The sequence below is a fragment of the Pipistrellus kuhlii genome, unplaced genomic scaffold (assembly GCF_014108245.1).
Source record: "Pipistrellus kuhlii isolate mPipKuh1 unplaced genomic scaffold, mPipKuh1.p scaffold_m20_p_78, whole genome shotgun sequence".
NCBI lineage: Eukaryota > Metazoa > Chordata > Mammalia > Chiroptera > Vespertilionidae > Pipistrellus > Pipistrellus kuhlii.
Genome location: NW_023425582.1, coordinates 711,298 through 738,938, shown reverse-complemented (window position 1 = coordinate 738,938; position 27,641 = coordinate 711,298). Strand labels below are relative to the sequence as shown.

General features: G+C 54.9%; 1 protein-coding gene across 2 annotated transcripts in view; it reads right to left on the bottom strand.

Moving 5' to 3' along the window:
- CSMD1 (CUB and Sushi multiple domains 1) overlaps nt 1–27,641 on the bottom strand; it is a 605,853-nt gene that overhangs the window by 281,193 nt on the left and 297,019 nt on the right. For both annotated transcript variants that reach the window (XM_045576232.1, XM_045576234.1), the window contains exon 5: nt 20,114–20,321. In XM_045576232.1, coding sequence (XP_045432188.1) covers nt 20,114–20,321 — 208 coding nt within the window. The remainder of the gene's footprint in view (nt 1–20,113; nt 20,322–27,641) is intronic.

Genomic DNA, 27,641 nt, shown 5'->3' with positions numbered 1-27,641 from the left:
CATAGGGTTCACCGACTTGATCAATTGTATCATCGGCGTTCTGTTGGGAGGCGGGTCTGGGACTCGGGGGAGACTGGCTGGCAGTGAGACCTGGTGGGTAGGGCCTTCTACAAAGCTGGGGAAGTGGCAGAGGTCACCCCCGAGGTCACCCCAACAGCATTCCTGTCTCACACCTGAGGGCCACCTTCCTGAGCACGGGGCCAGTCAGAAGCCAAAGTAATGGCCTCTGGGTCCAAACGTGTATCCTGGCATTTTGCATGCTGTTAAGGAACCTCAAGTCGCCTGCCCAGCACACTTATAAGATAAGGTGACCAGAAATCCCGCTTTTGGCGGGACAGTCCCGATTTTTAACAATTTGTCCCACGTCCCGCGGCATTTTAAAAAAGTCCCGATTTGACTTTTTAAAAATGTTGCAGGACAAATTATTAAAAATCGGGACTGTCCCGCCCAAAGTGGGATGTCTGGTCATCTTATTATAAGAACATCACTCCTTTTGGGTGAGTTTCCTTTTAATTGCTAAAAAAATAAAATAAAATAAAAGAGAATGTAATGAACCTCCTGTAACAATCATAAAGATTATGAACACTGAATGGGAAGGGCACAGATAGGATGTTTCATTTTTCTCTTTAAATGTCCAATGGATTACTTTCCCGCTGTTAACGTTAGTTATCTGTATGAAGTGAATCGGGGTGGCGATGGTTACTGAGCCACCCAGGTCCCAGGGGTAAACGCCCGGGACGTGGCGGCTCTGTGGCACACAGCGTGCCCGCCGCCCACGTCAGGCTCCCATGTCCCATCTTCTCACCATGGCGGCGATCACCTCTTTGGGGAAATTGAAAAAGACTTTTGGATTTCTTATTCCGATGAGAATGTGTCTCTATCTCATAAGAAAAACTAAATCTTGAAAGACATGCACGCACTTTTTCCTTCCTGCTTGCTGGCATGCGAAGTGGGGCACATACTGAGTGTGCACCGAGCAGGAGCGATGATTCATTTGAACAATCGTGACCGAGAGCCTGTTTGGCTCAGTGAATAGAGCATCGTCCTGCAGACTTAAAGGTCCCAGGTTTGATTCCGGTCAAGGGCATATACCTTGGTTGCAGGCACATCCCCAGTGGGGGCCGTGCAGGAGGCAGCTGATCAATGATTCTCTCTCATCGATGTTTCTAACTTTCTATCCCTCTCCCTTCCTCTCTGTAAAAAATCAATAAAATATATTTAAAAAAAATAAAAAAATAAAAAAAATAATGGTGACCAAGTGCCTGGTTCGGAAGGAGAGGGAGAGAGCTGCACTGTTCCTGCTCGGCACCCGGCGGCCATGGCTGGCGTGTGCACAGGGCAGTAACGCGTTTCCCTAGAACACTTCTGCAGGGGAACGCGCCATGTCCTTCTTCCCCGGAGGGCGGGGCGCAGAGACAGAGAGGAAATAGTTTAAACTGCGTGTCCTATCGATTACCCTAAAGCGGTCAGCTACATTCACTCTGCAAAGGTTCACTCCAACCCTGAAGGCATTATTAAATCACAGGATCCATGTAAAGTGCTTAGTTCTTACTAAAATAAAGACATAAAACGAATACCAGGGAGGTGTGTGATTCAGAGACAAACACAGTTTTCCGCTGTATCCGGCTTGCCCTGGCTCCTCCCTCCGTGTAGAGGGCCTCCTGGGAAGGCACATGGACATCCTTTAAATTGTCAGCTGAACACGAGGCACTGGCAGAGTCTCTGTCCAGGTTACACCACCTCTCCCTAAGAGGGCGGGAGTGGGGGGGTGTTATTCAGTTCTGACTTATCTTGTCCAGGTGTCAGCAGGGGCGGGTCTAGATATGTAAATCCAGTAATGCTAGGGTTTAGTTAAGAATGCAAATGAGCTCCTTTAACCCTATAAATAAACCTGCTGTGTGGCCTGGGTGCTGGCTGCCTCTCCATCAGAGAGATGGCACCCACCTATCGCCCAGCTCGGTGAATCTATTTCTGCCTCTTGGTCTCTTTCTTTCTTTAATTTCTTAATCCCCAGCTCCTCCACTCAGGAAAACCTGTTTCCTGTTTCCTTTTCCGTGATGGAGATGGACATGGAAAACATGGAAACAGCCCCTGGCACCTCCTGGGGGGCATCCCGGGCCTCTGGGAAGGAGGTGAGCATCCTGCCCCTGCCCCTGCCCAGGCTGGGAAAGGGATGTGCCTGGCGGCTTTCCAGAAAGCTTTGCTCTTGGTGAGACGCTGGCATTAGCGAGGGTCGAGGGATCTCAGCAAAAAGGGAATAATTTTTTAAACGCTTAGCACTGCCCGTGTGTATCCCCGGCGTCAGAACCCTGCCCACGGCCTGCGACAGGGAGAGGGAGGCCAGAGGTGTCCGGTGCCATCCTGACGCCCTCGTTTTATTTTTGTCATTTAGTTCTTGTGTTTGGAACCAATTAGTCCAAAATAGACACACTGCTGTGTTCTGACCCAATTTGTCTCATTTAACGAAGCTTTCCTCCCACCTGCGCCTGGCGCCTGCTGAGTGCAGGTTAAACTGGGAAGAAAAACGGGCTCAGAGGGGAGTGGCTCCGGGCCAATACCCCCACCCCCACCCCCCCCCCGCCCTCCGCCCCCGACGTGACCCGGGAGCTGGCGCCGGCCCTGCCTCGACACGGCCCACCGGGCAGGACACTGCCTCCCCGTCAGGTCACTCGGGGAGTTTTCTGAAAACCCAAACTCCAGACTTAACGAAGGCTGGCTCCCCAGAGGACAGCCCTGAGCTCACAGGCCTGGGACCCGGCTGACCTGGACCTGCATCCGTCAGCATCCGGGGCCTCAAGGGCGAGGGGCTGGCGATGACCGAGAGCCGAGCAGCTGCACTTCCTGCGTTAGTGCCCCAGGCCCTGCCGACGGAGCCCAGTGCAGACACTTCTAAGTAAGAAACCGGATAAATTCAAAAGATAAAATCCACCATAAATGAATGTAAATACATTACAAGACACTGAGATAACAGGAAAGACTATCCTGAGGTTTACAGGTAATGAAAGATAGGGAATATTATTGTAGTTAAGACCCAGGGCACTAAACATGTCTTCCCAGGCAGTATGCAGTAGTTCTGACGAGAAAGCAAACATCACATGCATGCCACACAGTTTCTCCCTAAGTCAGGCTGAAACTTCATATTTTGAAGTAAACGCTGCATAAAACTTCGTTTTTACACAAATTCAAGCTGGATCTTACAGCAGGGGGATGTTAATTCCCTCTTGGAGTAGTTCCTTGCTCGCTCGAACCTTAATCTTCTTTCTCAGAGAGACTTCGAGAATTTAAAAGCTACTTAGTCAAACGGAGTGACGTGAACATTGCCGCCACAGACAAGGAGCCTGCCTGCTTTGCATAAATTATTTCTCATTAATTGCCCAGCAGGACACGCTCGCTCTGATCCCTTCATTGTCAACAGCCTCCGACGCGCCTGCTCCCGGAGAAGCAGCTACGCGTGACGTTCTCAGAATGCGGCGACGGCTAATTTCCACCCTCCCAAACAAACATCACAGCCTTGTACAGAGGCCCGTGTAATTCAGAGTCATTTCCTAAATGATGTTTTTGGCTAACGGTCCCCCTTTGAGACTTTGCGCTCCCGTCCTCACATCCCCCCGGGACTTGGGGCTCTGGGGACATTTCACAGAAACAGAGCAGTCCGCTCCCCGGGACTCATCGCCTGTCCTCACGGGGCACACACGGCTTTCGCTCTCATTCTGGGGTGTGATCTGGAGCAGGCCCTGGGTCCGCTCAGGCCCGCTGCTCCGTGGAAAGAGATGCAGATGCTGGCTGGCAGGGACTCACAGTTCCCCACGGAGCTTCCGGGGAGGGAAGAAATGACTCAGAGAGATGGGAACCAGACTGACAGCTGTCAGAGGAGGGGGCATGGCTCTGGGTGAAACAGGTACAGAAATAAAAAACAATCTCATAAACATGGACAGCAGCGTGGTGACTGCCAGGGGGTAGAGGATAGACATGCAGGTGGAGGGAGAGTTGACGTGGGGCCCACAGGTTGAGACCCGCCAGCAGGGTCGCCTGAGACCACCGGAAAATACAGATGTTTACATTATGATTCATAACAGTAGCAAGTTTACAGTTATGAAGAAGCAATGAAAACAATATGATGGTTGGGGGTCACCACGACAGGCAGAGCTGTGTTAAAGGGCTGCGGCATTAGGAAGGTGGAGAACCACTGGTCTGTACAGTCCTTAGTGTGCTGCTCGGTATCTGCAGCCACAGCACACGCAGAGCTGGCAGGCTGTGGACATTCACACACACACACACACACACACACACACACACGCACACACACGTGGGCATGCGCACACACAGTCTGACTGGTGGGACTGAGAATGAATCTCAAAAATGTTTTATCCATTTGAATCAAGCCTCTATGGATGCTAATTTATTTCACCATGTATCAGCATATTTGCTGTGTCACATTTTTCATTTGAATTAAATGCCAGTGAACTGAATTAAAAGGTCGGTGGTGTGACAGAGAATGATCCAGAAAGCTGAGTGCTCCATCCAATTCTAACGCGTGGAGGATAGCTCTGGCAGTTTTCCTCAGTGGTCAGAATGTCGGCCCGCAGTCTGAAGGGTCCCGGGTTCAATTCCAGCCAAGGGCATGCGCCTGGGTTATAGGATCAGGGCGTGTGCGGGAGGCAACCAGTCAACATGTCTCTCTCACACCAACATTTCTCTCTCTGTGTGTCTCTCCCCCTCCCTTCCACTCTCTCTAAGAATCAATGGACAATATCCCTGGATGAGGATTAACACCCAAAACAAACAAACGAAAAGGTCTGAGGCTGCGTCCTGAGCCGCAGCGTCACCTCCCGAATGGGAGCCATGCTGTCCACGGCAGCTCTGAACTGTGCAGCCCGGGACTCGGAGTCCCCGTGAGGACGCCGACAGGAGGAGGAGGCTGGGGCTCGGGGAACATACAGAATCTACGCTCCCCGTTTTGTAAAGTGCTCAGGTCTCCCCTTCATCTTCTAACTGGAGCCTCCAAATTGCTTTGAGCTCTTCCCCCTCCACTCTCTTCCTGTCAGAGCTGATGGCCTCCCCTCTTTCCTCATGCTCCTCGGGGCTCTTCCTTTTCTTCCTTTCTCACGCGGGAGCGGCTGGGACCTTTTCCACTCACACCTGACCTTGTTGGCGAGCCCGGCTCCCGCACCCCTGCCACTGCCTCAGCGGTTCCGCTCCTCCTCCCGGCTCTCCCTCAGCCGGAAGGCAGGGTGGGCCGGGCACGTGGCCCACACCGAGGAGCTGCTGAACTGCTTGGAAATGAGTAAGCAAACCACGGGAGTGCGAGTGCGCTCCGCCAGTCCCCAGCGATCCCGCGTCAGGCACAGGAGGCTCACACTCATGTGACCGCTCTATGTGCCTTACTCACATGTGTGTCTCTCTCCAGCTGGAACCTGCCCGTCCTTTGTCCATGAAGAATTCAGCTCCAAGGGGACATGGACGGTGGGTACAAGGTGAGTCCGAGGAGGTCAGGAAGGCAGATGGCATCTGTGTTCCACGTGAGGCAATCCCTGTTCACACGAAGGCCGTCTATTTAGGCTCCTTCCAGACAGGGATCATGAAAGGATTCCCTGTTCTTGACGAGGACCTGCCCAGGAAACCCCTCTGGACTCACCGTGCCGCCCAGCTGTGGGGAGGATGGGGAGTTTCCGGATCAGAGCTGTGGCTTCCGGACTCTGGGGGACACACTCAGTGTCACACAGAAGAAGGCGGGAGTCCCCTGCCCCACCCTCAGCTTGTGGACCTGGCCGTGAGCCTATGGAATGTTTGCTGTTGTCATTAAACATTTATCTTATTGATTTCAGAGAGGAAGGGAGATGGAGAAACATCAATAATGAGAGAGTCATGGATCGGCTGCCTCCAGCACACCCCGCACTGGGGGTCAAACCCGTTACCCAGGCCTGTGCCCTGACCAGGAAAGGAACCATGACCTCCAGTTCCTAGGCCAATGCTCAGCCACTGAGCCACACTGGCTGGGCTGCTGTTTTATTATTATTATTTTTTTATTTTTTTTCAAAATATCTTTTTAGTTAAATGCATCTCACATAGGAAAACATAGAAGTGGAATTCTGCTGAGGCCTTTTTAGGCCATAAGAAATTGTAAGATTGTAGAGGGAACTGTTGGTGGAATACTTGCTAAGGCAGATGTCTGTCCCGACAGCGAGCACAGAATACGGTTTTACTATCTCAGCTGGCACCTTCAAGGGCACTGGCTCACGGAAATCATGGCCCGTTACTGGGAGCCAGGTCCTGGCTCCTGTACAAGACGGAGGGCCCAATGGCATGTAGCATTTTTATAGCCTCATCTACACAAAAGGGAAGATGAGGGAGGATTTTCAATTATAAGGAGAAAGAAACAGAAAGGTCCTGATCCATTGTGCTAGTGTTTGGTCATTAATTACATTTAACCACAAAATGTCTTTTCCTTCAAGTAAGATTCATGCAATTCATGTCATAAGAAATTTGCTTTTTTAAAATATGATATTGCTTACTCTTTTATTTCAAACATTTCAGTGTCTGACTGAGAATGACCATTCTTATTTATCAAAACTTAATGCAGAAATTTAAAAAAATAAAAAGCTGCCCAAGGTGAGTGTGGTGGAGATGAGTGTGGTGGGTGGAGGTCATGGTATTGGGTGGAGGTGAGCATGGTGGGTAGAGGTCACCATGGTGGGTGGAGGTCATGGTGTTGTGTGGAGGCGAGCATGGTGGGTGGAAGTCACCATGTTGGGTGGAGGCGACCGTGTTGGGTGGAGGTCACGGTGTTGGGTGGAGGTCACGGTGTTGGTGGAGGTGACAATGTTGGGTGGAGGTGAGCATGGTGGGTGGAGGCCATAGTTTTGGGTGGAGGTGACCATGTTGGGTGGAGGTGAGCATGGTGGGTGGAGGCCATAGTGTTGGGTGGAGGTGACCGTGTTGGGTGGAGGTCATGGTGTTGGGTGGAGGTAACCATGTTGGGTGGAGGTGAGCATGGTGGGTGCAGGTCACCATGTTGGGTGGAAGTCATCTTGTTAGGTGGAGGTGACAGTGTTGGATGGAGGTCATGTTGTTGGGTGGAGGTGAGTGTGTTGGGTGGAGGTGACTGTGTTGGGTGGAGGCCACAGTGTTGGGTGGAGGCCATGGTGTTAGGTGGAGGTCATGATATTGGGTGGAGGTGACAGTGTTGGGTGGAGGTGACTGTGTTGGGTGAAAAAGTCATGGTGTTGGGTGGAGGTGACCGTGTTGGGTGGAGGTCATGGTGTTGGGTGGAGGTGACAGTGTTGGGTGAAGGTCATGGTGTTGGGTGGAGGTGACCATGTTGGGTGGAGGTCATGGTGTTGGGTGGAGGCCATGGTGTTGGGTGGAGGTGATCGTGTTGGGTGGAGATCACCATGTTAGGTGGAACCTGGCATGGATTCTAAAAGTAACGGAGTCTGTGAAGATTCTATGGAACGCGTCAGTCCCATGCTCCAGTGAACATCTGCCCAGGTTTTGGGCCGATGCGCTGGTGGGCATTACTGACACATCACACGGTGGTTTGACAATAAAATCACCAGCTGACGATGCCGCAAGAGAATCACACGTATGATCACTGTAATTTACTGACGCAGAGGCCTGACCCCCGGAGAAAGGGGCTTTCCCATGCCGTGCTCAGCGATGAGAGGCTGGTCAGGTGAGAGGCGAGAGCCATGTGATCTGAAAACTCGCCGCACCGAAGCCCTTTCACCGGCCCTGGCTCCCAGGAGCAGCTGTTCCTCCATGTCTGACTGAGCGACCGGACACCAAGGCCACCGGAGCTCCGCGTTGTCCCTACAGCGTCGCTCCCTGAGGACGTCGCCTGGGCTGACGGAGTGCTGGGATTAGACACGCGTGCGCTGCCATGGGGGGTGCTGGGGTTGGAAATGCTCTACGATGATGCCGTTCCGGGCCCGGGGCAGTCACACAGAGACGGTGGAGCTGGGCTTCCTTAAAGGACACGCCGCCAGCACCTGCCGTGGCCGGTGGAGAGCAGCCAGGGGCCCACGTGCTTGTGGTGGTGCCTGCAGGCACAGAGCCAGCAGGGGGCCCGAGGGCGGGCAGCGGCCCTCACCGGCGGCTCCTCTGGGCCCAGCGGACCCCAGACCCAAGGGCCCGGCTCCGGCTGGACTTGACCCCACACGAGCTCGTCTCGTGCTGCCTGGAGAAGCCATGGCCGGACTTCCAAGGCCAGAGTTGGCCCCGACTTCGTTATGTACCAACAACACAGAGGACAGGGCACCAAGGCAAGTGCTCAAAACGTCCTCTCCCCACCTCCTCTCCGAAGGCGCTTGTAGAGTCTTCATTCAAAATCACATTGCTCATACATCACTTCTGGCCACTGTGCCTCCGTTGTTTAGCCGACAAATAATATCCTGTGTGTATCAGCTCACACAGGCGGTGGTGGCGTGTGTACCAGGCCTCCTGTTAGATGTCCAAGGGGAAGGAAGCGGGAGTGCATTTCATAGGAACAGACAGAGACCTGCCCTCCCAGGGAGACACGCTCCCGGACGCTGGCCAGCACCTCACAGAGAAAACACGTCTGCTCTGGAGTGGAGACGGCACAGCCAGGCGGCCTGCACACAGTTTTCAATAAGAAACGACGGGTGTTTATTTTTTAATCACTGATGTACTGGCTCTGTGAATACTTCATGAGTTCTTAAAAAAATCATTAAAATTTATATTTCTAGGTTACTCTCACCTGACAGAGTAAACGCATACATTTTCCTCATATAGACAGTACCTCTGTGTGTGTGTTTTTTTTATAATACTTTTCATTGATTTTTTTTTTTTTTGAGAGAGAGAGAGAGCAGAAGGGAGGGGAGAGAAACACCCATGTAAGAACAGACTGTGGATCAGCTGCCTCCTGCACGCCCCTGACTGGCGATGGAGCTGGAGATCTGACCCGGGCAGGTACCCTGACTGGGAATCGAACTGACAACCTTCCGGGCATGAGATGACGCTCCCACCCACGACCTTGCCTGCCAAGGCCGTCAGCACTTCATTTCTGCACCAGAAGGGGGCACATCACAGTGCCGGTGAGGACACGTAGGTCATGGTCAAGCTGCTTGTTACCATTAGCGTGCACCCTGCACATGGGGCCAGGTGTTCTCCTCTCGCTGACTCGCACATCTGCTCCAGGGTCCAGGCAGGTGGCTAGCCCAGGATGGTCAATAAATACTCATGGGACCGAGTCAGCCCCAGCTCTGGGGGATCCTCCCATCTTATCCTTCAGGAGCCACTGACACCGCAGGAGCTGCAGGGAGGAGTGATGCCCAGGACCCTGGACCCTGAGGACCACCCCGGCGCCCGGTCAGACTCGCCGGCCGGGGCTTTGTCACGGCCAACCACCTTCCGTCCAAGACTTTCTGCCATTGACTCCTTTGGTCTCCACAGGGACCCCGTGCCACTATCCCCATGAGGAGTGCTATTTATGGACGATGACTTTTCAACATTGAAACTCCGTGAAGGCGAGGACGTGGCCCACAGCCTAGACCAGCAGGTGCACGTCAGGATGAGATGAACAAATGAATGAATGAATGAGGTCGAAGTAGATGACCTCCCCGGCAGAGAAGGAAGCAGAGCTGTGTCAGCTGCAGGAAGGCCTTGCCCGCACGTGAGCTGGGGTTCCTCTGGCGGCCGAGCCCTGCTCCTTGCACAGGACGGGAAACCCTCCCCATGCTGCACTCACTGCTGCCGAAAACTATTTTTGCGTTTAGAGACGAGATTCCTGTCAGAGCCAGATGTTATTAGGAGAGAACGCTGCCTCCTTTGGGTTCCTTCCCAGGTACTCTATACCACAAACACACAAATGGTTAGGCTGGCCGTGGTCACCCACTCTGTGCACTCTCTGCTGCTTTTCACCAAAACGAAGAGCTTCCTGCACACGGGATAGGGGCCCCCCGAGGTCCCTGAATACACCCCCACCTTCCAAGGAGAGCGATGCACAGAAGCCGATTAGTTTGCAAAGCGTTTAAAGAGATGATCATCTTAATCAAGAGACGGGTTTCTGAAAGGAGCCGATGGTGACATCGACGCCAAGAACACACAGGCTGGGAGCTGAGCTGCACGTCCTGTCTGAGCAGCTCCTGCCACTGCTGGAGTGAATCAGGGCCCTTCAATACAGATTCTGTAACATCAGAACGACATGCTCACATTGCCTGTGATCTATCTATCATCTATCTATCTATCTATCTATCTATCTATCTATCTCAGAGCTGGAGATATGACCTGGGCAGGTGCCCTGACTGGGAATTGAATATATATAAATTGAATATATATATGAAATATATATATGAAATATGCAAATACGACCGGGATGTCGTGACGGGTCATGACCAGACAGGAGGAGGTTCGTGCAGGTGAGGCCCAAAGTGGAGGTGGAGACAGAGACGGGGGGGTTGGGGTGCTGGCGAGCACGGACAGGAATGGGGGGCCAGCCCACAGCCTCCTTAGCTGAGCGAAGGCCTGGAGAGGAGAGGGCGGGTCTGCCTCCCGTGGAATCAGCGCAGCTCCCTCCAGGCTCCCGTGGATGCCAGTGGCTCACTTCTACCTCCTCTGGAAGCCACATGGCTCCTGTGGAAGCAGTGTGGCTCCCGTGGAAGCAGCGTGGCTCCTGTGGAAGCAGTGTGGCTCCCAGCAGCTTGGCTCCTGTGGAAGCAGCATGGCTCCCAACAGTGTGGCTCCCGTGGAAGCAGCGTGGCTCCCAGCAGCGTGGCTCCCAGCAGAGCTGCAGTTCCTGCTGGCTCCTGCAGAAGTGGCGGGCGGCCCACTGCACACGAAACCACATGATGGACTACTAGTTCATTGATAACAAGAAAATCATAATGGCCGTTGTCCAATAGAGCACACATCACCCAGACGTGCCATCCATGACCGAACCGTATATGCATATACTGATCATATCCCATCTAGTAGGCTCTGCCAATTCCTACAAGATGATCCAGCTAGACTACAGGATCCCTGAGGGAAATCTTTCATGTCTTCTTTAATATCCTGCCTCACCCAGCACAACCTAGAGTAGAATATTCAAAAGTAAGTAAATCACCCAGTGGGCATGAAGGCTCAGTAGCTGAACATCGATCTACAAACCAGGAGGTCATGGTTTGATTCCCAGACAGGGCACAGGCAGGGCTGTGGGCTATATCCCCAGTGTGGGGCATGCAGGAGGCAGCCGATCCATGATTCTCTCTCATTATTAATGTTTCTCTCTCTCCCCCTCTACCTTCCCGTGTGAAATCAATAAAGGTATATATATATATGTCTAAGTGACCCTTACCACGAAATAACTAGAACAACCGGTTGCTATGACATGCACTGACCACCAGGGGGCAGACACTCAATGCTGTAGCTGCCCCCAGCCCCCCCATTGCTGATGGGACCTGCCTGCCAGGGTGAAGGACAGAGGGACAGAGGGGGAAGGGAACGGGGCGGGGGGGAAGGGGGAGACTGGGTTTGGCCAGCAGGTCCCAATCACCTTATTGGGGCTGGGGCCCCCAAGGCTGGAATGGGGAAATGGAGGTGGGTGTTGAGGTAAGGAGGAGGCAGGGAACCTGATCAGCCCTGATCACTGGCCATGCCTAGGGACCCCACCCATGCACAGATGTGCACCAGGCCTCCAATATTTGATAACTAAGTAAATCTTGCTTAAAAATAAGTGTATAAAAGAGAGAGAAAGAAGGGGAGGGAGAGAGTTTTCTCTAAAGGGCCTGGGACAGCCTAAGAATCACACTGAGGGAAACTCATGGGTATTTTGCTATTGAATTGTATACCCTTTTGTTCAAAGCAGCAAATATTTTCAATTTTCTGGGGCCAGGCACAAAGCCCAGGTTAAATTTTATTTTCCAGTTTCACAGGGAAAACCTCTGCCAGTCCAGAGGGACGGGGATGCCTCCCTCTGCTAATGAGAGGGTGGTAAATGGCCAGCTGCCTCTTTGGCCATAGATCCCTGGAAATTAAAAATTAAATATTAATTCCGGCCGCGGCACGTCCATCCGTGTCCACTTAGCGTGGATGGATCCGCCGCCCCCGGCTTCCTTCCATTTCATTACGCGGTGCGGCCGGCTCTCTGCTCAGTCAGGTCTCGGCGAGGGATGTGGGAACAGGTCACGAGCGAGTCTAATAAGCCAGAGGCTGTGTACACAACCACGTGTGGGTCCCTCTCCCCCATACGAGGCATGGAAGGCTCCGTGGTCGCCTGCCTCCTGTCCTCCTTCGTTATAGCTCCCCCCGCCCCCAAACACCACCCTCAGCAGGTGCTCACTGGTGGCTGCAGGTTGAAATGTTTACACCTGCCCGCTCTGCCCTCAAATAACGGTCCTAAGAGCATCCCAGGATGACAAAGCAACGCCAGGCTGCTGGCCCGGAGAACTCCGTCTAACGGGGAAGCAGCCATGGGCAGCGCAACCACCATGATGGGAGGGACAGCCCCGCCCCCGCCCCAGTGGCCGGGACCCCGGGCACCTGGCACCACGGAACGTGGCAGCTCCGGACCCAGACACCCACCTCCCAGGAGCCAGCCGCTCCCAGTGTGCTCCCTCCTCCGATCTGATACACTCCCGAAGCACACATCATTTTATCTCGTTTATAAAACATTCATCACTCACAGATTTATCCAGCACATTCTTTCCTCCCCGAAAGGTGCTATTGCCAGAGCGCGGGAGGCCTCTGCGATGGTCCATGTGTCACTGCCCGGCCACGCAGCCTGCACATGGCCACCGACAGAGGGCCTCTCACAGCCTGCACACGGCCACGGACAGAGGGCCTCACGCAGCCTGCACACGGCCACGGACAGAGGGCCTCTCACAGCCTGCACACGGCCACCGAGAGAGGGCCTCACACAGCCTGCACACGGCCACAGAGGGCCTCTCACAGCCTGCACACGGCCACGGACAGAGGGCCTCTCACAGCCTGCACACGGCCACAGACAGAGGGCCTCACACAGCCTGCACACGGCCACGGACAGAGGGCCTCTCACAGCCTGCACACGGCCACGGACAGAGGGCCTCTCACAGCCTGCACACGGCCACAGACAGAGGGCCTCACACAGCCTGCACACGGCCACGGACAGAGGGCCTCTCACAGCCTGCACACGGCCACGGACAGAGGGCCTCACACAGCCTGCACACGGCCACAGAGGGCCTCACACAGCCTGCACACGGCCACAGAGGGCCTCACACAGCCTGCACACGGCCACGGACAGAGGGCCTCACGCAGCCTGCACACGGCCACGGACAGAGGGCCTCACGCAGCCTGCACACGGCCACGGACCGAGGGCCTCTCACAGCCTGCACACGGCCACGGACAGAGGGCCTCTCACAGCCTGCACACGGCCACGGACAGAGGGCCTCACACAGCCTGCACACGGCCACAGAGGGCCTCACACAGCCTGCACACGGCCACAGAGGGCCTCACACAGCCTGCACACGGCCACGGACAGAGGGCCTCACGCAGCCTGCACACGGCCACGGACAGAGGGCCTCACGCAGCCTGCACACGGCCACGGACAGAGGGCCTCACGCAGCCTGCACACGGCCACGGACAGAGGGCCTCACGCAGCCTGCACACGGCCACGGACCGAGGGCCTCTCACAGCCTGCACACGGCCACGGACAGAGGGCCTCACACAGCCTGCACACGGCCACGGACAGAGGGCCTCACGCAGCCTGCACACGGCCACGGACAGAGGGCCTCACGCAGCCTGCACACGGCCACGGACCGAGGGCCTCTCACAGCCTGCACACGGCCACGGACAGAGGGCCTCACACAGCCTGCACACGGCCACGGACAGAGGGCCTCTCACAGCCTGCACACGGCCACCGACAGAGGGCCTCTCACAGCCTGCACACGGCCACCGAGAGAGGGCCTCACACAGCCTGCACACGGCCACAGAGAGAGGGCCTCACACAGCCTGCACACGGCCACAGAGAGAGGGCCTCACGCAGCCTGTACACGGCCACCGACAGAGGGCCTCTCACAGCCTGCACATGGCCACGGACAGAGGGCCTCACACAGCCTGCACACGGCCACCGACAGAGGGCCTCACGCAGCCTGCACACGGCCACCGACAGAGGGCCTCTCACAGCCTGCACATGGCCACCGACAGAGGAGAGGGCCTCACCGGGGCACCCGCTCTCCGGGCTAATGATGGGCGGGCCTGTTTGAGGGACATCCTTTGAGTGAGGAGTGTCACCCACACCGGCCACAGGCCTCCCGACCCGCTGGGCTGTACTGACCACTCACTGAACACGGAGGCTGGCGTGAGAGGCGTGTGCCCGTTGTACCACGCATGCCTCTGACATGCTAATGCTCTGGGAACACGGCTCCCCTGTCTGGAGGCTCCCGCTAATGACCGAGGCCTCGTCTGCCCGCCAGACCTTCCCATCAGCTGTTATTTATTTTTTAAATTTTTATGTTATTATTATTATTTAAAAAAATATATATTTTATTGATATTTTTACAGAGAGGAAAAGAGAGGGATAGAGAGTTAGAAACATCGATGAGAGAGAATCATCAATCAGTTGCCTCCTGCACACCCCCCACCGGGGATGTGCCCGCAACCAAGATACATGCCCTTGACCGGAATCAAACCTGGGACCTTTCAGTTCACAGGCTGACACTTTATCCATTAAGCCAACCCGTTTTCGGCCAGCTGTTATTCTTCAAAAATTATTTTCATTGACTTCAGAGAGGAAGGGAGAGGGTGAGAGAGATGGAAACACCCATGATGAGAGGAGAGAATCATGGATCGGTCGCCTCCTGCGCGCCTCACACTGGGGACCCAGCTCACAACGGGGCCTGTGGCCTGACCGGCAATGGAGCCTTGGCCGCCTGGTTCATGGGTCCACCGTTAACCGCTGAGCCATGCCAGCCGGCCCAGTCAGCTCCAATGAAGTGTAGGAGGGCTGAGCGGGAAGCCCAGAGGGTGGGGCAGTGACATGCACTGGGGTGCAGCCACAGGTGCCGCTTCCACTACCTCCTGGGAGTCTGCACTGTAGGAAGGTGAGAAGCAGGGAAAAGACAGGTAAAGCGGGGTTCCCTGTGGGTGCGCCCAGGTGGGGGTGCGCCCAGGTGACAGTGCGCCCAGGTGGGGGTGCGCCCAGGTGGGGGTGCATCCAGGTGAGGGTGCGCCCAGGTGAGGGAGAGCCCAGGTGGGGGAGCGCCCAGGTGAGGGAGAGCCCAGATGGGGGTGCACCCAGGTGAGGGTGCCCCCAGGTGAGGGTGCGCCCAGGTGAGGGTGTCCCCAGGTGAGGGAGAGCCCAGGTGAGGGTGCCCCCAGGTGATGGTGCCCCCAGGTGAGGGTGCATCCAGGTGAGGGTGCCCCCAGGTGAGGGTGCGCCCAGGTGGGGGTGCCCCCAGATGGGGGTGCGCCCAGGTGAGGGTGCGCCCAGGTGAGGGTGCGCCCAGGTGAGGGTGCGCCCAGGTGAGGGAGAGCCCATGTGGGGATGCCCCCAGGTGGGGGTACGCCCAGGTGAGGGTGCGCCCAGGTGGGGAAGAGCCCAGGTGGGGGAGCGCCCAGGTGAGGGTGCGCCCAGGTGAGGGTGCCCCCAGGTGAGGGTGCGCCCAGGTGAGGGTGCCCCCAGGTGGGGGAGCGCCCAGGTGAGGGCCCAGCAGGTCAGATGCTCTCCTTCCCCCTGAGCTCAGGCTGTGTCCCCCCCTCCCGCCTGCAGCTCAGCTCAGACACAGAGCAGCCGGATGGGGGCTGGCTTTGAGGTCAGAATGTAGGGCGCCCCTTTCCCAGAGGCAGAAGGCCATATGCTGGTGTTTATTCTGGATGTCGTTTGGAGGAAACTGCCGGTGTTAGTGGGCTGTTCCCGCCTGCCTTCCTTCACTGAAGCTGATGGGGCCAGCTGGGGTGGCTCAGTGTGCACCCATGGACCAGGAGGTCAGGCCTACACTCCAGGCCAGGGCACAGGCCCCCGTGGTGTGCTACGACACATGGCAGTCCATCGAGGAGATGCAGGTAGGTGCCCACATGGCCAGGGGCTGGCCAGCTGTCTGAGCAGCAGGGAACATGGGAAGCCCGTGCCCCGTGCGCCCACAGGAGGAGGGGGACGGGTCAGATGAGGCCAGTCCCGGCCTGCTGACCTCACAGACTCAGGGGTAAGTCCCGGTTCTGCGTGTGGAAGGCACGATGTGGAGCGGTTTGTGCATCTTTCTGAGCCTCAGTCTTCTCACCTGCAAAATGGTGGAGTAACTGCACCGACATGCAGGGTCGATGGTGGAGGTAAAGGAGCTCACAGATGCCAAGCCGATTCTTGGGGCCAGTACACAGATCTCCCCCCTGCTGTCACCTTATGAGGTGTGCAGTGAGGGCGGGGTGCTGACCTGCACGGCAGTTACCTGCACAGCACTGAGATCTGTTCTGTCCGTGTAGAAGTCTCCGTGTCATAAAGAAGCACTGCTTCACAAAAAGCCCCTCTTAGGTTCTGTGGGGCCAGAGGCTGCCCACAGAGAGCTGTCCCAGAACACAATCACGGGCTGTGCCAGGGAATCAGGAGACGGGAGACATCCAGGCCCCCCTGAGGCTGCCGGGATGGAGAGGCTGAGGAGGAGAAATGGGGAGAGGCAGGGAGAGGAAGGAAGGGCTGGGAGGGGCTACTGGCCACAAGACAGTGACTCTCATCATTCCCACACCCAGTCTCACAGATGGAGCTAGCCCAGCAGCAACCCCGCCCAGCTGGCCTCCCCGCCCACCTGGCCTCCCTGCCCACCTGGCCTCCCAGTCCTCATGGCTTCCCCACCCACCAGGCTTTTACTTGTGAGAAACCCCATTATGACTGGACTGAGTGGCACAGAGAAGGGGCGAGGGCAGGCAGTGGTGGGAAGCGGCCTGTGCCCGGTTGGCACCGGGCTGGGCACACCAGCTCCTGCGATGCCCCTGCAGCCCGGAGGTAAGGCAGGGACCCTCGCATTTAAGGCACAGCAAGCTGGCGCATGACATCATCCGCCACATTTAGCCTCCTTGCCGTAGCCATGGCAACCCTCCCCTACAACATAGCTGAGTTGGTAATTTCACTCCCAATTAAATGAAAATAGGGCTAATCCTATTATTGGTCTTAACACTTTCCCAAGTAGCTTCTTCGCGGAGTGCCCTTGCCTGGATGTCCTGTCTGTTTAAAAATAGATTCCTGGGAAACTGTGTGTGTGTGTGTGTGTGTGTGTGTGCGCGCGCACGGGCCTCGGCCACCGGAGGCCGCAGCATCCCCCGCAGTGACAGCCGCCCGGCCGGCGTGGGGCAGGGCACAGCCTCCCACGCTGCCACCCGGTGCTCCTGGGCACTGGGCACGTGGGCGACACACCTGTCAGAGCCCGTCACGCTAAGGTCATGAGAGACACGGTTAGAGAGAAGCCATGCCGTTCATTCGTGTCCATCTGAAAAGGGCACCTCCAGGGATCCCGTGTCTGTGGTACATGTGCTCACGCACACGTCGAGTTACTACGGGACAGCACCTCCTTGTCGCCTCCACTGAAGTCACTGGAAGATGGGACTCCGAAGATGGCCCCGGAGCCACCCTTCCAGCCAGCATGTTCCCCAGAGGCCTCTGTCTTCCCCGACCGTCCACAATGCAGCATGGGAGGGCTGGGTGGGGGATTCCTTCTGGCTGGCACCTCCCTGAGGGGTCACAGAGCAAGGCTGCAGGAGGCAGCAAAGCCCTGAGACCCAGCAGAGGGACTTCCTGACAGCCTGCCCCCCACCCGGGGCTGTCCTGCCAGGGGGTGTGATGGGAGGGGGAAGACGGTGGATTTGGAGTCAGAGGCTTTGAGGTGGAGCTTTGGCTCCGTCCTCTGCTCTCTCAGCTTCCTCATGGGCAACTACCCACCCGGCTCCGGCGCCAGACCAAGGGCACCATGGGAATTATCCCACGAATATACACATGGCCGGCCAGTGGGGCTCAGCGGCTGAGCGCTCACCTATGAACCTGCAGGTCAAGGTTCCATTCCCGGTCAGGGCACATGTCCAGGATATGAACACAAAACTCTCTCTGATGGTGGCTGTGGAGCGAACACACCACCCATTCCCCTCCCTCCCCAGCTGGACATGTGCCCAGCAAGGGGGCCGCCCAGTGCCATCACCCTGAGAGAGGCCTTCTCCCCACCAACCACACCGCTGAGGACCAGGCACCTGTGCTGTGCGTCTCACAATGAAACCGGGCAGAGTGATGTTACAGCCGAGAGCGCGCGGCATCACAGAATCTCCAGGGACTGACGGAGACCGGGCACGGGCATGGCTGAGGGACTCATTTACACGGTCACGCGGGACGCCCTTTGCTGAGTAGACGGTTGGGTGGTTTGTCCAAGGTCAGGAGGTCTGTTTGCGGCAGCACCTGGGGGATTATCTCGGACGGACATTCTGTTCTCAGCTCAGAATCTGCTGACTGATGGAGGCACAGGGAGGCCCATGATAGTATCAGCACGCTCTGAGGGTTCATGTTCACATCGTATCATGAAATCGATAGACCGGCCAGCTGGCTCCATCTCCACTGCTCCTCAGGACTCAGAGGACGCGAAGTGAAGACAGCAGAGGCCGTGGTCATTTTCCCCTCACTGAAGGGACACTGAACATATGCACCGAAAAGCCAACTCGAGGCGATAATGTGCCCGTGAACGGGAACCCTCTGCTCTGAGCCCCGAGTCTCAGGAAAGAAAGTGAAATTGAATTTCGATAATTGGCTTAAACGGGCGGCTAATGGATGACATGCTTTAGGTTTGATGCCTTTGTCCTCGAGGCTTCGTGTGGAAATGCACATTTAAATGCACAGAAATATCCGCACCACTCACTGCACACTCTCTCCCGCCCGCGCCCACAACGCCCACCTCCCGTGTGCTCTGCCAGGATTGGAATGTGCGTGTATCTGAGTTAGCTCTCACTTCAACATCTGAGCTAGACTTCTGGCGCCGTTGTTAGAACGTGAAGGAATTAAATAATGTGAACAAAGGAAGCGGTTCAACCTGCAAACGACTTGAAGGAGACGCACCGCGGGCCTTCCAGCATCCGACCTCTGCATTCTCCCTTTCCGACGCACTCAGAGACCAGCGGCCCTTTCCTGTAACCACACTGTGAACCTGCATCGGGGCCGTCGGCTGGGTGCAGTGACTCCTCGGTCAGCGCACCAGGCACCAGGGCCTGACCGTGCAATGCTGGATCCATGTACACCGTTTCCCGTGACCCCCACTGTGGTCACATGACTTGGCGCAGCATCTCCAGGGAGGAGGAGTTCAGTGTGCATCCTGCAATCGTGCACCTGCAGCCGGTGGCCAGGGACAGGGCATGGCCACAGTCTAAAAATATCTGATCGATTTGCATCAGCTCTGGATCAAGTCCCAAACTTACCTCGCTCGGCTGTCTTCTGTGTGTCTGAGAGTCCAGAATGAGGGCCCAGAGCACAGAGACTCCCAGTCCCCGATGCCACCACATTAGAAAGACATCGTAGAGACTTTGGAATCAGCCGTGATATAGATGACATCTTAGTAGCACACAGAGCAAGGCAGAGAAAGAACTCTCGTGGCCTCCCACGACTGCCAATGACCTCTAATCACCTCCAGTGACCTCCAACGACCTCTAATGACCCCCAATGACCTCTAATCACTTCCAGTGACCCCCAATGACCTCCAACCAAATTCATGACTTCTAATCACTGCCAATGACCTTCAACCACCTCCAGTGACCTCCAACGACTTCTAATGACCTCCAATGACCTCTAATCCCTTCCAGTGACCCCCAATGACCTCCAACCACCCTCAATTACCTCCAACCACCTTCATGACTTCCAACCACCGCCAATGACTTCCAACTACCTCCAATGAGTTCCAACCACTGCCAAGCCAATGACCTCCAACACCTCCAGTGATCTCCATCCACCTCCAATGACCTCTAACCATGTCCATGACTTCCAGCTACCTCCAATGACCTCTAATCACCTCCATGACCTCCAACCACCTCCAGCGACCTCCAATGACCTCCAGCCACCTGCATGACTTCCAACCACTGCCAATGACCTCCAACCACGTTCATGGCTTCTAACCACCACCAATGACCTCCAACCACCGCCAATGACCTCCCACCACCTCCATGGCCTCTAATCACTTCCCGCACTCACCACACAGACGGCGCCTCGGTGCCGCTGATCTCCAGGAAGTCGTAGCCCTCCTCCAGCTGGAAGTCGGTGAAGACCAGCGCGATGGTGTCCCCGGGCTCAGCCAGCACGGTCCACGTGCAGTCGGCGTTGTTCTCGTACTCGGACGGGAAGTGGGGGCTGGAGATGCTGCTACTGGTGCCCCGGAGGGTCCCCCCGCAGGCTCCCTCGGCTGCAGAGACAGAGGAGGGGAGAGCCGTTCAGGGTGGGCTGGGCACAAGAGCGTCTGCAGTGCCACGGGGTCCCTGAGGGCGTTTCCTCACCAGAGACCGAGCCCCCCGCAGGTCTCTGTGCGTCCGCGCCTGCAGTGCTACGGGAAGGGACAGGGTCTGGGTCACATCACGTCACCAAGGAACCGCCCTCCTCAGAGAGGGAGCTGCCGGCTGAGACCCGGGCTGCTGCCGGCCATGGTCACAGGCCGGTGGACAGCGGTTCCCAGGATGCTCCCGGGTCCCGGAGGACGGAGAGAAGCGGGCATTTCAGACCCGAGTGCTCCTGCCATTGTCCTTCGCGCTTGGACGCTGGGCTTGTGGAGGCCGAGCTCTGACGGAGGCGCCCCCACCTCTCCCTCCCAGGGCACCGGAAGGTGTGTGCGAGTTTGAAGTTCAGAGAAGCTGACGCCACAAGAGGGCATCACACAGACGCGGACACATCAGACGTTTCCGAGGAGGAAGCAGCTGCGTGGAAGGTGAAATTGGGAACACCTCGGGGAAATGCCAAGTAACGTCAATAAAGATGAGCACATAGAAGATGGAAGTGATATGGTGCCAAGTGGTGGAGGAAGGAAAGAAGGGAGGGAGGGAGGGATAAAAGGGAAGGAGGAGGGATAGAAGGAGGGAGGGAGGGAAGAAGGGAGGAGGGAGGGAGGAGGGAGGAGGGATAAAGAGAGGGAGTAAGGTGGGAAGTAAGGATGGGAGGGAGGGGGGAGGGAGGAGGGAGAAAGAGAGGGAGGGAGGGAAAAGGGAATGAGGGAGGGAGGGAAGGGAAGGGAAGGGAAGGAGGAGGGAGAAGGAGGGAGAAGGGAGGAGAGAGGGAGAAGGAAACAGGTTCCCCACCCCTGATCTAAAGTCTCAGAGGATAGGGGAGTTCATTACTGTGCCAACGTCCAGGGACCATGTGACCATGGAGACAGGCTGGTCCTGGGGGATTCTGGCAGATCTCATTGCCCAGGACCCGGCTATCCTCCCTGCCCATGGGCCCAGTGAGCACCGCTGACCTCGATGAGGGTGAGCAGGCAGTGCTTTTCCGGCTCCCGCTGGCTGACCCAGAGCCTGTGGGAATGGAGGCCTGAGCCAGACTGACATGCCAGCACGCCTCTTCCTCCGCGTTGAGGTTAATAATTTATCTGGCATTTGGCTTATGTAAATGTATTAAGACAGACACGTACGTGGCATTTTCCCTTAAATAACCTGCTTGTGTTCAATAACTTAATTAAAGGGACGGGAGCTACTGCAGCAGCCTTTGGAAATGGTTCCATTTTTGACAGACATTACACCATTTTCCCATAAAGAAGAAGCCCAGGTAAAAGAAGTTCATTAGGAAACAACTGTTACATTTTCTAATTTAAAATAATTTAATCTCTTTAGAAAAACCTAAGAATCAGTATAGATATAATAGATGCATTGTGGTTGTTTTGTTTAATATATCTCTAATCCCATTTGGATGGAAAGTAATATATGTGACTCTTTTATAAGACAAACTAGAGGCCTGACACACAAAATCTGTGCAAGAGTAGGCCTTTGCAGCTGCGAAGCTCATTCAGATGATTGTTCTGCTGTTTGGCTGTTCGGCTGACTTGCATATTAAGCTTTTATTATTATAGATTATATTTTGAAATTCATGACTTTATAGTTTCTGAGATATGTTTTCACCACCCTGGCTTCACTCATTTTATAAAAACGAATAATACAAAAATATAGTAACATGTTTTTATTAAACATTTTATTCCAGTTAGTCATAAATCTTGTACTAAAAACAAATGCTCTACTAAAAAGACACATATAAGCTTTTGAAAATGAGAGCTCATTTGCCAGAAGCAGGGAAATCAGAGCCACAGACCTTTGGGAATTATTCCTACACTGTACACACACACACACACACACTCACACACACACTCACACACACACACACACACTCACACACTCACACACACTCACACACACTCACACACACACACCACACACACTCACACACACACACACACACAACACACACACACACACACACTCACACACACACACACTCACACACACACACACACACACCCCAGTGCCTCTCCCCACCACACACACACACACACACACACATACCCCAGTGCCTCTCCCCACCACACACACACACACACACACACACACACCCCAGTGCCTCTCCCCACCACACACACACACACACACACACACACACGTGCACATGGAAGCACACAACACCACATGGGCACCTACAACTAACAGATATTCTTGCTTTCATCCTTCCTCTGTACCAGCGGCCGGCAAACTCCTTAGTCCACTGAGCCAAATACCAACAGGACAACTATTGAAATTTCTTTGGAGAGCCAAATTTTTTAAACTTAAACTTCTCTTAATGCCACTTCTTCAGAATAGACTCGCCCAGGCCGTGGTATTTTGTGGAAGAGCCACACTCAAGGGGCCAAAGAGCCGCAGTTTGCCGACCACAGCTCTATACCATGTCCACCTACGTCAGCAGCACTGATTCTTTTAAAATTGAACTTGAATCTTAAAATTTCCTGTCCCAACCTGTTCAACTTCCCATGTCACTCTGAGACTGAAGGCAGATGTGGCCACACCTTGAGACATGGGCTGTGTGTGGACCCTGCCAGAGCCCCCAGTCCCCCGTCCCACACCTTACTTTGTCCCCTCTCCCCCATCCCCTGTGTTGCGGGGCCCCCTGCCTCCGGGACCAACACCAGTATGTTCCTGCCAGGGCCTTGGCCTCACCATGCCCTGCCTGCCGCCCTTGGCGTCTGCGTGAGCCGTCCTTCTGGGCTGCCTGCTGGCCTCCGTGGACACACAGGCACTGCTGTCCATCACCGCCCCTCACGTGGCTCTGCTCCTCGGCGGTTCCTGACGTGTGGGTCCCCGACAGTACGTGTCAGGGACTCGGCCTTGCGCGTGGGCCCTCCACCCAGGACGCAGCCTGGGCCCAGCACCTCTCCTCCTGCCTCGCTTTCCCCTCTGGGCAGGTGCCTGCAGCGTTCCTGCAGTTCCATCGCCTGCAACGAGCTTCCATTCTGCCCCCTTCGTGTTCAAAGTGGGCTTTTAACAAAACGCCCTTCTGGGCCGGTGCGTGCCATCAAACTGCACCATTTCTGAGGGAAGATGTCAGAAAGTGAGGTGACAGAGTCATGGAAATGCAGAGGCACCTTCACATGCAAGGTTTAAAAAGAATGTTCTAGAAATACTGCAGCATGACGTGAAGCAATATGTCAGACACAAACTAACTGTGGAGAAAGAAGTCGGGTCCTTATAGCAATCCCCAGGGGTTCAAGGGCCCCTGCGTGTGGCTTTGTTTGTTCCAACAAGTAGCTGAGCTGCCACCTGGGAATGTTCCTTTGTACTCAGCAGAGCAGCAGGGAAATTTCTAGAAGAGATAAAGTCAGGCAGGCAGAGAGAGCAAAGTGATCAAAGGAAAACATTAAGAAAATGAGATTATGAGCCAGCTTCCTGGCACCCGGAAGGATGATTATTATATTTTAAATATATTTTCATTGATTTCAGAGAGGAAGGGAGATGGAAAAATCAATGAGGAGAGAGAATCGTGGATCGGCTGCCTCCTGCACGCTCCCCACTGGGGATGGAGCCCACAATCCCGGCCATGTGCCCTGGCAACCCAACGGCAGAATGACCTGTCAACCAGTCACTGTGACACACACTGACCACCAGGGGGCAGACACTCAACATAGGAGCTGCCCCTGGACGGTGGCCCGCGAGGCTGACGGGGATGAGCTGTGCTCCCACAGCGGCAGATCCCACAGCCACGGCCCCACCAGTGCACGAATCCATGCACGGGGGTTCTAGTAATACCATAACATAACCCACCCATGTTAATAAACAACTAAAATGCATCAGAACCATTGCTTTTCTATGAATTTTGCTGTATCCAGAGTGATGTTTTCATTGAAAGCTGGAGAATTGGGGGAGGGGTAATGAATGCTATTTAGAATCTCTCCCCGCCCCTATATTTTTTACACATTATGTGGAAAGACAGTGAAGTCAGGTCAGGCTGCCATGTACCCATGAGAATCAGCACACAACAAACATTTTTCAACAAAACAATGAAGGTTGGTACGGAGTCCCTGCAGCGTTTTAAAAATGGTGCCCCTCGGACTCCTGAGGGGAGGGGTGGGATGTTGCCAAGTGGGTGGGCTTTGGCTCCGATGCCCGATTTCCCTCAGAGCAATTATTTCTTTAACTGGTTTCCTATCCCGAGTTTTCACAGAATCTTGCACTGGGGAAAAAGATCCTACAGCTAAAACACAGTGTGAAGGTCATCTTGTTAATCAAAGAAGATAAGGTTTTTAATAAAAGATGCGTCTGGATCTACCGATTCCTGTAAGTGGGGAAATATTCTAAGTATCAGCGGAAATCGCGGCTCCCCATTCCTCCCGAGGAACCTCAGAACTCTTAGAAGCTTTGTGCCAAACTGAGTGTATCACAGGCCTCGCCTGGGCATAAATGCTGCAGGAACATAACTTGAGGGCATGATTCAAAATTCAGAATAAAACATGATTTAGAGACATCCTTTGCACATTTATCATAAGGGAAAATGGAAACCAACTAAATGTTTAATAAGCTGTAAATCATTAAAGAATGATGTGTCTGAATCACACAATCACCCCAGGGTTTCAGCACGGCTTCGCTAGCTTCCTGTGTGTGTTAACTCTACCACCCGGAGGATAGTCAACAGATGCAGTCTGTCCGCAGGGTTAATGACTGTGTGGGGAAGCTCCAGGAAAGAAACACACACACAGGCACACACACACACACACACACACACACAATAGCACACATGTGCTCGCACACACACACATATGCAAACATGCATGCAAACATGTACCACGTGCTCGCACATGCACACATGTGCACACATGCACGTGTGTGCGCACACATATGAGCACACACATCACATTCCTTTCTAACCAGGGAGGTACTGTCTAACACACACACACACACACACACACACACACACACACACGCACATACATGCACACCAGATTCCTTTTCTAACCGGAAGGTACTAACACACACACACAAACACAAGCACACACACATCACATTCCTTTCTAACCGGGGAGGTACTGTCTAACACGCACACGCACATACAAACACATGCACGCACATGCACACACATGCGCACATGCACGCGGGCGCACGCACACACACCGGATTCCTTTTCTAACCGGGGAGGTACCGTCTAACACACACACACACACACACATGCGCACACATGCACACACATCACATTCCTTTCTAACCAGGGAGGTACTGTCTAACACACATGTGTCAAACACAAGGCCCGCGGGCCAAATCCGTCCCGCCAGGCCTTGCAATGTGGCCCGCACCGTGCTGTCATCACTGCACTCCACTGCGTTTCCATCACAATGACAGTTTATGACTGTTCAGTAAACCATTCGGCCCGCGATTTAGGCTGGATTTTAGATTTTGGCCCCTTCTCTGATTGAGTTCGACACCCCTAGTCTAACACAAACACACACACACACATGCGCACACACGCACACACACACACATCACATTCCTTTCTAACTGGGGAGGTACTGTCTAACACAAACACACGCACACACACACATCACATTCCTTTCTAACCAGGGAGGTACTGTCTAACACAAACACACGCACACACACACATCACATTCTTTTTCTAACCGGGGAGGTACTGTCTAATGCGCTGACCCTCCCCAGGCTGCGTGGGATAGGGAGTCGGTGAAGACACAGAAGCCAGGCTGTCCGGGTTTGAGTGAGTCACCCTCTCTGTGTAGCCAGCTTCCGGCCCCCGCTTGTGCCTCAGTTTGCCTCTCTGTAATGGGGGAGAATGAAGGCATCGATGTCTAGGGCTGGTGTGAGGTGAAGTGACATGGGGAACCCTCAGAACTAGGCAGGCAAACAGCATGTGACCAAAACAGCTGCTATTGGTCCCAACCACCGGCATGCAGAGATCACACATCGACAGCGTATTGAATAAGTTACTGATACGCAGTTTTCATCACAGCGTAAAGGGTTCGCTGCTCCGGTAAGACTTGCCTTCCGGGTCTGAGCAGTGCTTGCACCAGGAGCGGGTGCTGCTCTGAGGGCGGAGAGGGTGGCAAAGCGCTGGGGTGGGGTCAGGCTGCCACTCCTCCGGGGGCTGGGCTCAGAGGAGCCTGAGACATGGCCACCCCCTACCACCTCCACCATCTCCATGGCTGCTCCTCTGGTGGACTCACCACCACAGGTGTGCCGAGACCATGGGGCGTCTACTCTCCCCGCTTACTGGAGTCTCTGCGAGAAGCACTGGTCTCCTAGGTCCTCCCACCCTCAGATCCCCCGCCCCCCAGGACCCCACCCCCAAAGTCCCCCCACCCCCTCAAAGATGACTCATTTCAGGGGTTAGACCCTGCCCCCTGCTGAGCTCCTGAATCCCTCCATGAGGTCCTCCCCACCCCACCCCCGACACTTGAGGGCGACCACGAGCAGCACGTCCCACATCACAGCCATGTCCACAGTAACCCCCACCCTTTCCCCATGGAAATGCTTCTCTCTCATCGATATTTCTAACTCTCTCTCCCTCTCCCTTCCTCTGTAAAAAAACAATAAAATATATATATATATATATATTTTTAAATAAAGCACTGCCCAATGAGGACTGTCTCTCATCACTGATGTTTCTCTCTCTCTCTCCCTCTTTCTTCCTCTCTGAAATCAGTAACAACATATATAACCACCAGACATTGATGGGAGCAGTCCCCAGTTCTCCAGGGCTGTGCTGGCTGTGGGGGAGCAGGGCCCACAGCGGGGTAAAGCTCTGCTCGGACCCCCCGCCCCCTCTCTGTGCATGTGGGCTGTGTGCCTCTCTGGGGTGACCTTGTCTGCGTTCTGCATGGATACTGGGTGTGAGCCTTGCTCCATGTATCATCGGTGAGTGTCCTCCCAGGGAGAGGGCTGTCTGTTCACCGTGCTGGTGTTTCCTTTCCGTGCAAACACCTGAGTTTGTTCTGAGTTTGATGGAGTCTCGTGTGTTTGTTTTATTTGTGTTCCTTGCCTGAGGAGACAGAGGAGAGAAAACATCGCTACGAGAAACATCCGAGGTTTCACTGCCGACGCTTCCTTCCGGGAGCTCCCGGGTTCCAGCCTCACAGGCACGCCGTTCGCCGTGCGGAGCGTGCTCTGTGTGCACTGTACAGAGGCGGGAGCGGGGACCACCCTGCCTGGTGTGAGACTGTCTAACCGCCGCGCGGGACCCTGGAACTAGCACAGAATGA